The sequence below is a fragment of the Nyctereutes procyonoides genome, unplaced genomic scaffold, assembly GCF_905146905.1.
Source record: "Nyctereutes procyonoides isolate TBG_1078 unplaced genomic scaffold, NYPRO_anot_genome, whole genome shotgun sequence".
In the NCBI taxonomy this organism is placed as follows: Eukaryota; Metazoa; Chordata; class Mammalia; order Carnivora; family Canidae; genus Nyctereutes; species Nyctereutes procyonoides.
In genome coordinates, this window is record NW_026575025.1 from 6,131,439 (window position 1) to 6,143,051 (window position 11,613).

Consider the following 11,613-nt stretch of genomic DNA (forward strand, 5'->3'; position numbering starts at 1 on the left):
GCCTCAGTTTCATCCTCAAATAGGGACCATGACAGGGCTGAACTGTGTTCAGCATTTGCCATTAGGGCCCCAATACTGGTTGTGTTGGCTGTGGCTGTAGTGCTAGCATTGTGGTTAACAGCAGCAGCATGGATGCCCAGGGGCATGCCGGCTACCAGCCTGCTCCCTGGCGCTCCAGGCTCAGGCACGGCCTGGGGGTCCAGAGAGGAGAGGGCTCGTTCTGACAGTGGGGCGTATGCTCATGCTTTCTTATCAGGAGCCCAGATAAGAGAGTTTGGGGCCATCAGATGTTACTGTGTCCATAGCATCCTCGTACGAGAATCATAGGGCACCAGAGGTAAGAATCTGAGGCCCAGGGAAAGAAGGACTTGCCTTGGGCCACATGCACCCAGGGTCCCACCAGCGACTCCACATTCAGTGCTCTTCCCTGTGGAGGGCAACCTCTGGGTATCTGCTACCAGGACGGACCATCTCTAGAAATGATGCCACCGTCCCATCTGCAGGCAGCCCTTGCCCTGCTTTGGAGAAAACCACCCTTGGGTGACACCTGGAAGGGACATGTAGGCTGCACCCCTGGGTCAAATGCCAGGGCTGCGTGCAGAGCAGGGCAGAGGCCTCAGGGGCCGTGGTGCTGGGGGCCCATGAGGTGTCCCTCCCCTGCCAGATTCTATCATGGGTAATGGCTTTTAATTCAGGGAGACTTTGCCAGGTGCTGGGCGTCGCGGACCCCCACTCACACCTCAGCTGCATGGTCCTCCCTTCCCACCAGGCTGTGGTCACACGGGTGTGGGGTGGGGAAGGCGCCTTCTCCACAGGAGAGACTTGAAGCCTGCTGTCAGGTCTATGCAGCCCTAATGCCCAGGTTGTAATCACGCTGGAGGGGGCAGGGCCCCCCTCTCTGACTGCGGGGGCATTTCTCAGTGACCTGTGAGACCCCCATCTCCCTCCTCCAGGCTCTTCTAGGCACTTGGAAGCTGAGTGCGTTCCAAGTGTGGATGCATCTTCAGAATCCAGGGCTGAGCCCAGCCCGGGTCCCTGAGCCGTGGGAGATGTGAGCAGGGGTGTCTACAGCCCCTAAACGGTTAACTTAAATGCACCACCAGTTCCCCCGCTTCTCCTGGCCCAAGGCAGCCGCACGAATCCGAATCCGGCTAGCCCGTCAGTTTGTGCTACTTCACGTCATCCTTTCCATTGTAAGCCATAATTTTCAGAGGTTTATAGGTCAGCTATAAAAAAATAAAATAAAATAAGCCTCCTCTTTTCGACTGAAAGGGAGTACTTTGAAAGCCGAAGGCTGGTGGGTGCACGCGGGTGGATGCGCCTCGAGTTCCTCCTCCGGGGCGGCGGCGGCGGATGCGGCAGGAGCCCACCCCTCCCCACCTGGCCCCTGGCGCCTCCCTTCCCCCCCCTTCCCCCCTCGCAGGCCTTTGGGCTGCCCCTCCCCCCACCGTGGGCGCGAACAGGCCAGGAACCCCTGAGGGACAGGGGTCTTCTGGTCCCACCCTGGTGGACCCAAGCCCACGAAGCTGGGGACCCTGGAGCCCTTGGGGCCCGAAGAATTGAAAGCTCTGGTCCCCAGGCGCCGGCGCCGCGGTAGTCAGCAAGGGGGATGGGCGTTGGCCCATCAGACCTCACCCCCACCCCGCAAGTGCCCACCTGAGCCCCATGCGGGCTCAGCCCAGGGCGGCTGGAGTGTGGGTAGCTTCCCTGCAGCGGGGGAAGCCGTGAGCCGACCCCCAAGTCTCGACGCACAGCCACCCCCCCCCCCGCACGAGAGGGGGCGGAGGGGGCGGGGGAGGGCTGGCAGAGCGAGGGCGGGGCCGCTCATCCCTAAGTTAGGGGCCTGCAGCAGGTGGTGGGAGGCCTGCCCTATCGGGAGAAAGTCCCTGTGGCTTTGGGGCCGATGGCCTAGCAAGTGTTTGGGCTACCCCCTGTGTCCGCTGTCCTATCTCCCTAACTTCTGGGGGAGCCAGAGAAGGGAGCTGGAGGCAGTTCAAGCACACACGGAGCTGACTTGCAGCGTTTTTCGGCCTCTTTATTTAGAACCCGGCGGACGAGGGGCCGGGGCAGTGGTGCAGACGGCTCAGGAACCATTTTTAACAGATTTGTCTTCAAGTTTAAAATAATCATAATAATAAAAAGAGACAGCGAAAGCGCGAAGAGAACTAGCTAGATGGGCTTGTACGGCAGCTACAGCTTGTGAGCGACCCCCTCCCCCCAGAGTCCGCTATAAAAATAAATTTACATTTGTCGATAACCAGATGCGGTGACGTGCCTTTGGCATAACCAATAACCGAGCTATCGCGTGGCAGAGCGGCCCACGCCTCGACATAAATAGAAAATATAAGTTAGTATAACTTTAAAAACTTTTTGTACAAATATACATGTTTTTTTTTCTTTTTTCCTTTTTTTTCTTTTTTCATTTTTTTTTTTTTTGCACTGAGTTTCAGCAGAGATTAAACATTTTATATAAATGACTCTTAAAGCTTTACACCTTGGGACCAGTGTACTCCTCGTGCAGAATACATTTAGATATAAAAGACGTTATTAATACATTGCACAGTTATTTTTTTTTTTAAATTTTAAACACGAAACCGAACGCTGCTCGGTGGCAGCTGCCGCCGGTTGCTGCTACATGGACGGTCCCAGCCGAGGCCCCGCGCTCCTGTCCTGTCCGCTGCCCAGCGGGCTCCCTCAGGGCTCTTTGCGCGCGAGGCTGCGGGAGAGAGGCGCAGTGAGCACAGCAGGCCCGGCCCCGGCCCCGGCCCCGGCCCCGGCCCCGGCCCCGGGCGCGGGCCCCGCGGGGCCTGCCCTCCCCGCCCGGCCGCGCGCGCGGCCCTACCCACCTCATCGCAGCCGCTTGCGCGGGGTCTGCTCCGCCGAGCCCACGGCCGGGGCGGCGCCAGGCGCGGCGCATCCCGCGGGCACCTCGTTCGACGCCTTGGCCTCGGGCGCGGGTCTCTTGCGCTTGGCGAAGAAATCTGCGGGCGACAGCGGCGCAGCGGCTCAGGGCAGGGTGGGCCGGGGAACGCGCGGGGCCGGGGTGGGGGCGCCGCCCCGCCCGCGCCGAGGTCCGCGGCGGGTCAGCTTTGTTTACGTCGCCCGCGCAATGTGCTGTGCAAGCATTTCTCCTTGTCCCGCGGCCAAGCCCCCCGGGGCTGCCGCCGCGCTTAACCCCCTCGGCGCCGCGCCCGCCGCGCCCGCCGCGCCCGCCGCGCCCGGGGCGGGGTCCCGCGGCCCGAGCGCGGGTCGCGCGCCCGGGGGGCCCCGAGCCCGCGCGCCCCGGTCCCGCCCGCGCCCGCCGCGCCGCAGCGCAGCCGCAGGCCGGGCCGGGGTGCGGGCGCGGCCGCGCCCTGCGCGCCGCTGGCCCTTTAATGCCACGGGAGGAGGCGGGGACCGAGGGAGGCCCCCGAGCCCGGGGGAGCCCGGCGGCCGGACAAAGCAGGGCCGGGCCGGGCCGGGGCGGGGCCGCGCGGGACTCACCGGAGATGAGAGGCCCGGGCAGCTTCTTGATCGCGGCGCCTCCCGCGGCAGCGGTGGTGGCCACAGCCGCGGCGGCGGCGGGAGCGGCGGCGGCAGCGTTGGCGGCGGGGGCGGCGCCCCCGGCGGCGGCGGCGGCGCCCGGCGCGGGGCGCCCCGCAATCCCTGAGTGCAGCGGCTCGGCCAGCGGCTCCTGGCTGCGCGGCGGCGGCGGCGGCGGCGGCACCGCCTCCTGCTCATCGCTCTCCGGCGGCGGCGCGGCAGGGGCCGGGGCGGGGGCCACCGCCGGGCCGCCCGACGGCGGCGCCGGCGCCTCCCCGAGGCCGTCGAGGGGCTCCTCGGCGGGCGGCGCGGGGGGCGGGCTATCGCCTGCGCCCTCCGGGCGGGGCCGGGGCGCCAGGAGCAGGCGGCAGCGCCCCACCTGCACCGTCTCGCGGTAGAAGGCGGGCACGGAGTCGCTGTCCACCTCGGTCCACTGCAGGCGCCCGGGGCCACGCAGCGGCACGTCCTGCTGGAAGTTGTAATCCCAGCGGCGCTGGTCCTCCGCACTCAGCTCGGCCAGGCGGATCTGCAGCTCGCGGCTCAGCTCCTCGTGGTCCACCGGCCCGAAGAGGCTGCGGCAGGCGCTGGTGCGCGCGAACAGGGGAAAGGTGCGGCGGGCGACAAGGCGCTCCATCGCCACTGCGCTGCGGAGACACACGTCGAACCTGGCCCGGGGCGGCGCGGGCCCGGGCCGCGGGAGAGGAGAGGAGAGGAGGAGGAGGAGGAGGAGGAGGAGGAGGAGGAGGAGGAGGAGAGGAGGAGGGCGGAGGCCGGGCGCAAGGGAGACCCCGCGCAGTCGGAGTCCGCATTGGCAAAGGGGCGCGGCGGGAGGGCGGCGCGGCGGCTACCTGGCTGTCGGGCCCGGGGCTGCTCCTGAGTGTCGCTCGCGGTGTCGTCCGGCCGGCGGCCGCGCCCCCTCGGTGCCTGTCCTCGCCCGCTCGGCTCGTCGGGGCCTGGCTGGCACCTACCGAGCGCAGAGCACTTGGCCTGTGGAACGCCCAGCCCTCGCGCGCCCCTTTATACGCGAGGGTCCCACCCCGCCCCCCCGCGCGCGGGCCCCGCCGAATTAGCATATGTAGTATTTTCAGTTTCAACAACACCGCGGCGATTGGCCGGGGCCGCGGTGCCCCCGCCCCGCTGGCGGCCCGGCCCCCGCGCGCCGCCCATTGGCAGCGCGCACACACCCACCCGAGGGCGGGGCGGGGCGCGCGGGCCGATTGGCGGGGCGCGGGGCAGTGAGCGGGGCGGGGCCCGAGTTAAAGGGCGCTGCGGGCGGTAACGTGACACCGCGGCGCCCCGCCCCCTCGCCCCATCCCCCCCCTTCCCGCCCCCCTCCGGCTCCTTTGTCTGCTGGCGGGGGCTGCGAGGCGGCGGCGGCGGCGGCGGAGCGGGCGCCCCCTCGGCCGGCGCGCCCTCCTCGGCGCGGCCGGGCCCGGCGTCCGGCCAGCGCCGACTCGCCCCCCGGGGGCGCCAGCCCCGCCGCCCGCGCTCACCATTGGGCCTCCAGCGCCAGCTGACGGGCCTTGAACCCGCCGCGGGCATCTCGTCCCCAGCGGGAGCGAGCTGGGGTCTTCGGCTGCCCCCGCGCGGCCTGCCTGCGGCGCCCGGGGCTGCAGTCGCCGGCAGGGTTCCGCGCACCTGGAGCCCTAACACACCTGCTGGCCCTAAGGCCCCCGGAACCGCTCTTTACCCCAAAGGGCGAAGTCTCAGACACCTTGGAGTGCGGGCCCTCAGTCCCTGGAGTCCTGAGGTCTTGGGGCCTGCCCAGCCCTGCCCGGTGGATGGGCACCCACCCCGGGCTATGTCCACCACCTCAGGGACCCGGTGCGAGACACCTCTCTCTCCCGCCTCCGCTTGGCCACTCCAGGCTTCCGCCACACAATGCCAGAGGTCGGACTACTCACACCAGCCGGAGGCTGTTGTTCTGGATGGGGTACTGGACAGGGCACTAGAGGCTTCTCCAGCCACGGTGGGCCTGGCTCTGCCTAGCCTAGGGCCTTGACTGGGTATCCTGGTCCTCTGGGGACCCCCAGGTGGGAGGTAGGGGTGAGCGGTGGGCAGCCCTGCTCTAGCTGCTGTAGGAGCTGTACCTGTCTCACCATCCTGGAAGGCTAGCACCCCCTCACTGTGACTAATCAATGTTGTTGGGAGAGAATGATGGGGCACGCAAGCCATGGGGCCCTACTCTGGCTGCCAGGGGAACGGGGAGGGGAAGGACTGGCCAGGACCCAGACCCCTTCCCCCAACACATGGGGCCTTGCTACAACCCCAGGTCCTCCTCGGTGGCTCTCATCCCCACTGGGCCAGGTCATGGGAGATGCTAACTCTCTGCAGCTTTCCCTTTGGCCCAGCCTGTTGTGGGGCAGGGAGCCTAGGAAATGCTTCCAACTCCTCACCACCCCCTGCCCCCCCCACACACACACACACGAGCTAAGAGCTAAGAGCAGCCCTGGAGGCCTGGGGGGTGGGGAGGGTCAGGCACCTGCCGGACAGTCCAGCAGAGTCCTGAGCTGTTGGCCTCTGTCCCTGATGAGCCCATGAGCCGAGTAAGAGAAATAAGTCTGACCTGACCCCAACCAGACTGCCTCCCCCACGGGGTCAGGTGGGTTCTAGGACTTCTTAGGGATGGGACGCTGTGAAAGTGTGAAAATGTGTCCTAGAGGAGGTATCCTGGGTGTGGGTGTGCCGAAGGTCGAAGTGAGGGGATGAGACAAACAGGAGTGGGCACTGGCACGGCAGGGCAGGGGTACAGGGCAGGGTGCTGGGCTCTTGATGACAGGACCACAGGCAATGGCTCACGGTTGGTTTTTATTCTGTTCTGTGCACTGGATTCCAAAGTTGCCACAGGGGTAGATGCTACAATTTTGTATCTTCAGGAGCTTAAAGAGGAGCTGATGAAGGTCCCCCAAGCTCTGTGGACTCCTTACACCAGGCTGCTGTCACCCGGCCTGGGGCTGGAAGGAGGCAGGGCCTGGCTATGCCAGCCTCCCCAGTGCCCTAGCCCAGTGGTGACCACAAAATGTGGAACCAAGTGGCCCCCAGGATTTCCCGAGAGGTCTGGATACCCTGGCTCCAGCTGCCCAGGAGGGCAGGCTGGGGAAGGAGCCCACCCGCAGCCCAGATTCAGCCTCCAGGCCGGCTCCCTTCCTAGAAGAAGGAAGCCACCCCACTCCCAGCCCCCGCTCCAGACACTCAGGGGAGCCCGAGCTCTCCTCCCGAGCAGGGACTGTGCTATGAACACCTGTCTGCCCTCAGCTCCCTAGAGGAGCTTAGTAAATGAGCAGGAGCTGACCCTGCCCTCCCCAAGCACTGTCCAGGGCAGAGGTGGGCTTAGAGGGCCATTGCCACTGCCTTTGGTGCCCGCCCTTACACCTCCGTGGGTGCTGGCTGAGTTTAGACAGGAGGGTCCCAGCACTCCTTCCCACCCCCACAGTGACATAACTAACAGCGTGTGGCATTGAGTTCTGCCTCCAAGGCCTGGGAGTGGCAGACCCACACACCTCGTGTCACACAGTGCGGCAATAGTGGCTGCCATGAGCTGGGACCAAGGATGGCTCTCCTGAATCCCCTTGCTGGCTCACCTGTTGTGCAGAGAAAGGAGGGAGCACAGTGGGGAGGGAGCACTTACTCGCCATCCTCTTGATGCCTGGCTCTCTCTTTGCTTTCCCTCTAGGCTTTCTGCTCTGATTTCTCCAAAGGCCATGGGCACACCTCCCCTCTTGGCCTCGTTAGGGCTGGGAGGTGACCTACTCTGAGTCTGTGCCCCTGAATCTGGTTACGGATGGTACCCACCGGCTTACTGAGTGGCTGGTCCTGAGCCGGGAATGGGTCTGGAGGAGGACAGCCGAGGAGCTGGGGGCCGGGAGTCTGAGAGAGGGCCCAGGGCTCCACCCCAGGGGCCCCCGAAGCAAGTGAACATCTCTCTGAGTACAGTAACGAAGCTCTACTTGTGTAATTAAAAATATATCCGAAGGAAAAAAGGAAACAAAAGGCATGATGTTTGTACTCTGTGTTGCTGCAAACGGTAGAACCTGAGATGGGGTGCTGGCCCCTGGGGACCAGCCAGGACAGGCTCCCGGGATGCCCCAGCACCCCACATCCTGCCTGCATGGGAGTGGGGGAGCCCGCATGCAGGGTGAGGGGGTCAGAAACACTGGGCCCCCTGCTGGCTTCTCCAGTGTGCATCTCTGCCCTTCCTACCCCCGTCCAGCAGAGGAGCAACCCAGTAAAGGCACTGTGTTCCCCAAACCATTTCCTCTTCCTCTGAACGAACAGAACAAGACCACATTCCCAGCCCCTCCGCTGCTGGGGGGCCACGGACACAAGCAAAAGCATGCTGCACCCTTTCCAGGCTGGGACCCAGCAAACCAGCCAAGCTATCCTTCTCCCTCTCATCCCTGCCCTGCCAGCTAGATGGTGGGCAGGGGTCCAGGGAGGGACTCCTGGGGACAGCAGAAGCTGTGAATGACCACAGGGAGCTGAGCCAGCAACCCCACCAGCTCCCTCTGCACACCCTCCTGACGGAGGGGAGTGAGAAAGAAACGTTTATTGCATTTGAAGCCACCAGCCCTCGGGAGTCGTCTGTTACCGCAGCCACCCAACTCCCCCGTGTGGCACGGGCCTGCTCGGGGTGTCGTTTTCTGGATGAGGAGACAGGTCTGGGCAGATTGAAGAAGTTGGTGCAGCTCCAGTGGTTAAGGCAGCTAACCCCCTAACCCAAGCCCTGGAGGGGCCACTGCTCCTCACAGACTGCCCCCACCCCCAGTGCTGAGGGAGTGGGCCCCTTCTGCACTCCAGGAAACTGAGTCACAGGGAGGTGGTGGTGGTGGGGACACTCTTGCCCCAGCAAGTGGCAGTGCTGGGTGGGCCGGAAAACGTCCTCAGCCACGGGCTGCTGCCTGGTGGCTGACTTCCCCACCGGGTATCCCCAGAGCTCCCTCCTCCTGGGGAGCCACATGGAGCTGCTTCTGGAAGCCCAGTAGGGCAGTCTTCGTACTGGGCCCCCCCCCCCCGCGTGCTCCCTGGGACCCTACGAGGGGTGTCTGCCTGCAGCCCTCTGGGACTGTTTGCCAGGTGGTGTCCCTCCACCCCCAGGAGTGCAGAGGGAGGTTACCCATGCTGACAGCACCAGCTACCCTGAGCCCCCCCTGCACCCGGGCTCAGCTCCTTGCCTCACTTCATCCTTCCAAGAACCCGTACAGGGAGGTTTTCTGATGCCTGTTTAGCAAGGGAGGAACCAGAGGCTCAGAGAGGTCGAGCAACCACTCAGCGCTGAGTGGCAGCAGATCCGGTGCCTTTCCCTGGCCCTGAGCCCCTATCTGAGCATGAAAGCTGGAGAGGAAAGAAAGCAAGAGTCCCCCAAGGGGGGAGGGAGCCGGAGCTGGGCATCCGTGGGGGCTGTGGCCCTGGCCTGGGAGGCATACCCCTCAGGTGCCTCCCATCGGGGAGCTGTTGCCCAGCCCAGGCTGCCCCCTCCTATGTAGCTCTTGGCCTGTCCACTGCATACCCCACCCCCTGGCCATGGGCAGGGCCAGCCCCGGGGGGCCCCAAGCCACAGCACCCAGCAGTAGCCCTGGACAGGTCCAGCCAGACCCCTCGGGGAGGCTGCTGCCCCTCGGAGCGTCACCTTCCCCTCCGTAAGACGAGGCCTGGAGGCCCCGAGGAGTGTGGAGAGTTAGAGATTAACTAGCCAGCCTCCAGCGACAAGCAGCCAGCCCAGCTTGGAGCTGGGGCTGGCGGGGAGGGGGGGTTTCCTAGCACACTTGGCCCAGGGCCCAGCGCCGGCGCAGCAGCAGCAACAGCAGCAGCGGCAGCAGCAGCAGCAGCGGCAGCAGCAGCGAGAACCTTCCTCCCCGCACTGACTTCCCGCGCTCCTCTCGCCCCGCCCCCAGCCCCCCCAGGACGGGCTGTTCTCGGGGCGGCTGCCAGGCACGTCCTCCGCAGGTGCCGGCCTCCCTCCGGTGACGCGTCCACAGGCCTCACGACGGGAATCCAAAGCTCGGATTACAGGGGCTGCCTTGTGCTCTGGTCCGGGCAGGCCGGGGGTCCTCACTCCCCGGGAATTAGCAGGAGGGGCTGGGCAGGCCCTGGGGGAGGCGCAGAGGGAGCAGGGAACAGCCCCGGACTTGCGGGCTCCGCTGCCCAGTCCCCCACAACAGGCGGAGGGCCCCTTCCCCTGAGTCTCCAGCAGGAGGACCACCTCCTCCCAGCTTGTCCAGGACTGTTCTGGTTTCAGCACTGACCATCCCAGGAGGCCCGTGACCACTGGTTATCCTAAGCTGCAGACAGACCCTCCCGGGCTCTCCAGGGAGGGGGGCAGGTATGCAGGAGGCTCTTAGGACACTTTGGCCACTCGGAGCCCCACCGGGCTTCCCTCCTCTGCACCACAGAACACAGACTGGGCAGGTCCCCGCAGCTCAGAGGCTCACCCTGCCAAGGAAAGAGCTAGGGAAATGAATGTGGGTGAGTGGATGCCCCTTCCTGGGTCTCATTCCACCGTGCCCCTGACTTCCTGCCCGGTCTCCTTGAGCTAGGGGGACCCCTGTGAGTCAGCCTCTCCTGTCCACAGGGGACACAGGGGATCCCAGCTCCCACCCTGCTTCCAACACACCCACATGGCGTTCAGAGAAGTGGAGAGCCAGAGAGGGGACGAGAAGGCCTACATCTGCACCTCCGCCCCTCGTGGGTTCAGAGCCCTGGCCCTGCAGTTATGAGGAATAGGAGCTGGGAGCCCACATGCCCACTAGGCCCCGGGGCGGGGTCTCCCTGGGCCTGTGCTGGACTGGGCAGTATGGGAGCTCCTTGCTCCCGCCACAGCCCCGAGCAGGCCCCAGAGCAAGTTGGCCACCAAGGCCAGGGAAGGAGAGCCTTCCCCACTTCGTTCATTCACCTTGGGTTCCCATTGCCCTTCCCCCAGCAGGGTTTCAAAGGTGCACCGTGGTTGGTGGGGACGGAGGCCAGGAGGTAGAAGCCGAGTCCTGGCCGGTCCTCCCCATGCCCTGCAGGCCACACAGAGTAGGGGCTCAGCGGAAGAGGTGCCTGTCCCCTCCCTCCCTCGATGGCCCTGGCAGGGTTTGAGGGGCTGCTGAAGCCTCCCTCCGAGGTGACCGCCCCTGAGCCCCGAGGGCATCCAGCCTCAGGCCCTGAGGCCTAAAGCTGGACGCCTGCTGCCCCCTGGTGTCCATGGCTGGCACTGCAGCCAGGCGCCCGCCCACCTGCCCGCAGGCAGGGAACCGGGAGAGCCCGGGGAGAGCCCGGGGAGAGCCCGGGTCACCCCCGAGCAGCCCTCAGCACCCCCCATTCATCCCTCACTAGGTGGGGAATTTGGGCAAGGGCCTTGCTCTCTGGGACCGTAAGGCTCCTCGAGTTTAAATGAGGAGGGGCTACCCAGGGTGGCCGGTCAAGGCTGTGCTGGGGGAAAGCCCCATTTTCAAAAAAAAAAAAAACCCTCTCCCCTCAGTGTTTGGGGAGGCTGCCACTCACACTTCTCTGGGAAAGAACACACGACTTTTCTCTTCTCTGGTGAGCAGGGGTCAGGGGGCCAGGGGCCCAGGAGCAGGGAGAGGAGGGGAGTGTCCACCAGGTAAAGACCCACAGTAAGGGAAGGCCCCCTTTCTTCCTCAGCCCCAGCCCCTCTTCCCCTTCCTGCGCTGCCCCCCCCCCCCATCCTCCTCTGCCTGCTGTCCCTCCATCAGTGCTGCTGGCCAAGGCCCCGGGCGGTGGAGAGCCCTGAGGCTGCCTGGGCCTCCTCGTTAGTCCTGCCCTTGCCTTTGGGCCCAGACGGCCGCCGGCCGACACTCAAGCATAGCACCGTCCATCGGTCACAAGAACAACCCGGCTCCAGCTGCTTCTCACAATGGAGCCCACCGAAGCGGTCACCCGAAGTCCAGCTCTGGGCATGGAGCCTGGCCCCTGCTGGGAGAGCAGCAGAGAGGAAAGCAGGCCTGATGAGAAGTGTGTGCCCCAGAGTCCCACAGATGAACCTGAAGGGAACCCCGTGGCCAGGAGGGAGGGCCTGGGTCTGCCTCCCAGCTGCCCACGGCCAGGTACAAAGCCTGATCTAGGATGGTGGGAAGCAGGAGTACAGCAGGA

At 65.4% G+C, this 11,613-nt stretch overlaps 1 protein-coding gene across 2 annotated transcripts; it reads right to left on the reverse strand.

The window, feature by feature from the left end:
• Positions 1-2,577: 2,577 nt before the first annotated feature.
• On the reverse strand, positions 2,578-4,512 carry CDKN1C (cyclin dependent kinase inhibitor 1C). Of its 2 annotated transcripts, none has more exons than XM_055313776.1 (4): positions 4,371-4,512; positions 3,484-4,161; positions 2,847-2,981; positions 2,578-2,716 (listed from the first exon to the last, which is right to left on the reverse strand). In XM_055313776.1, exons 2-3 carry the CDS (start codon positions 4,154-4,156, stop codon positions 2,848-2,850), a joined length of 807 nt encoding a protein of 268 aa, XP_055169751.1. In that variant the 5' UTR covers positions 4,157-4,161; positions 4,371-4,512; the 3' UTR covers positions 2,578-2,716; position 2,847. The 2 variants fall into 2 exon arrangements, with proteins under 2 accessions (XP_055169751.1, XP_055169742.1); XM_055313767.1 differs by having other exon boundaries at positions 3,484-4,166.
• Between the last annotated feature and the right edge of the window lie 7,101 nt (positions 4,513-11,613).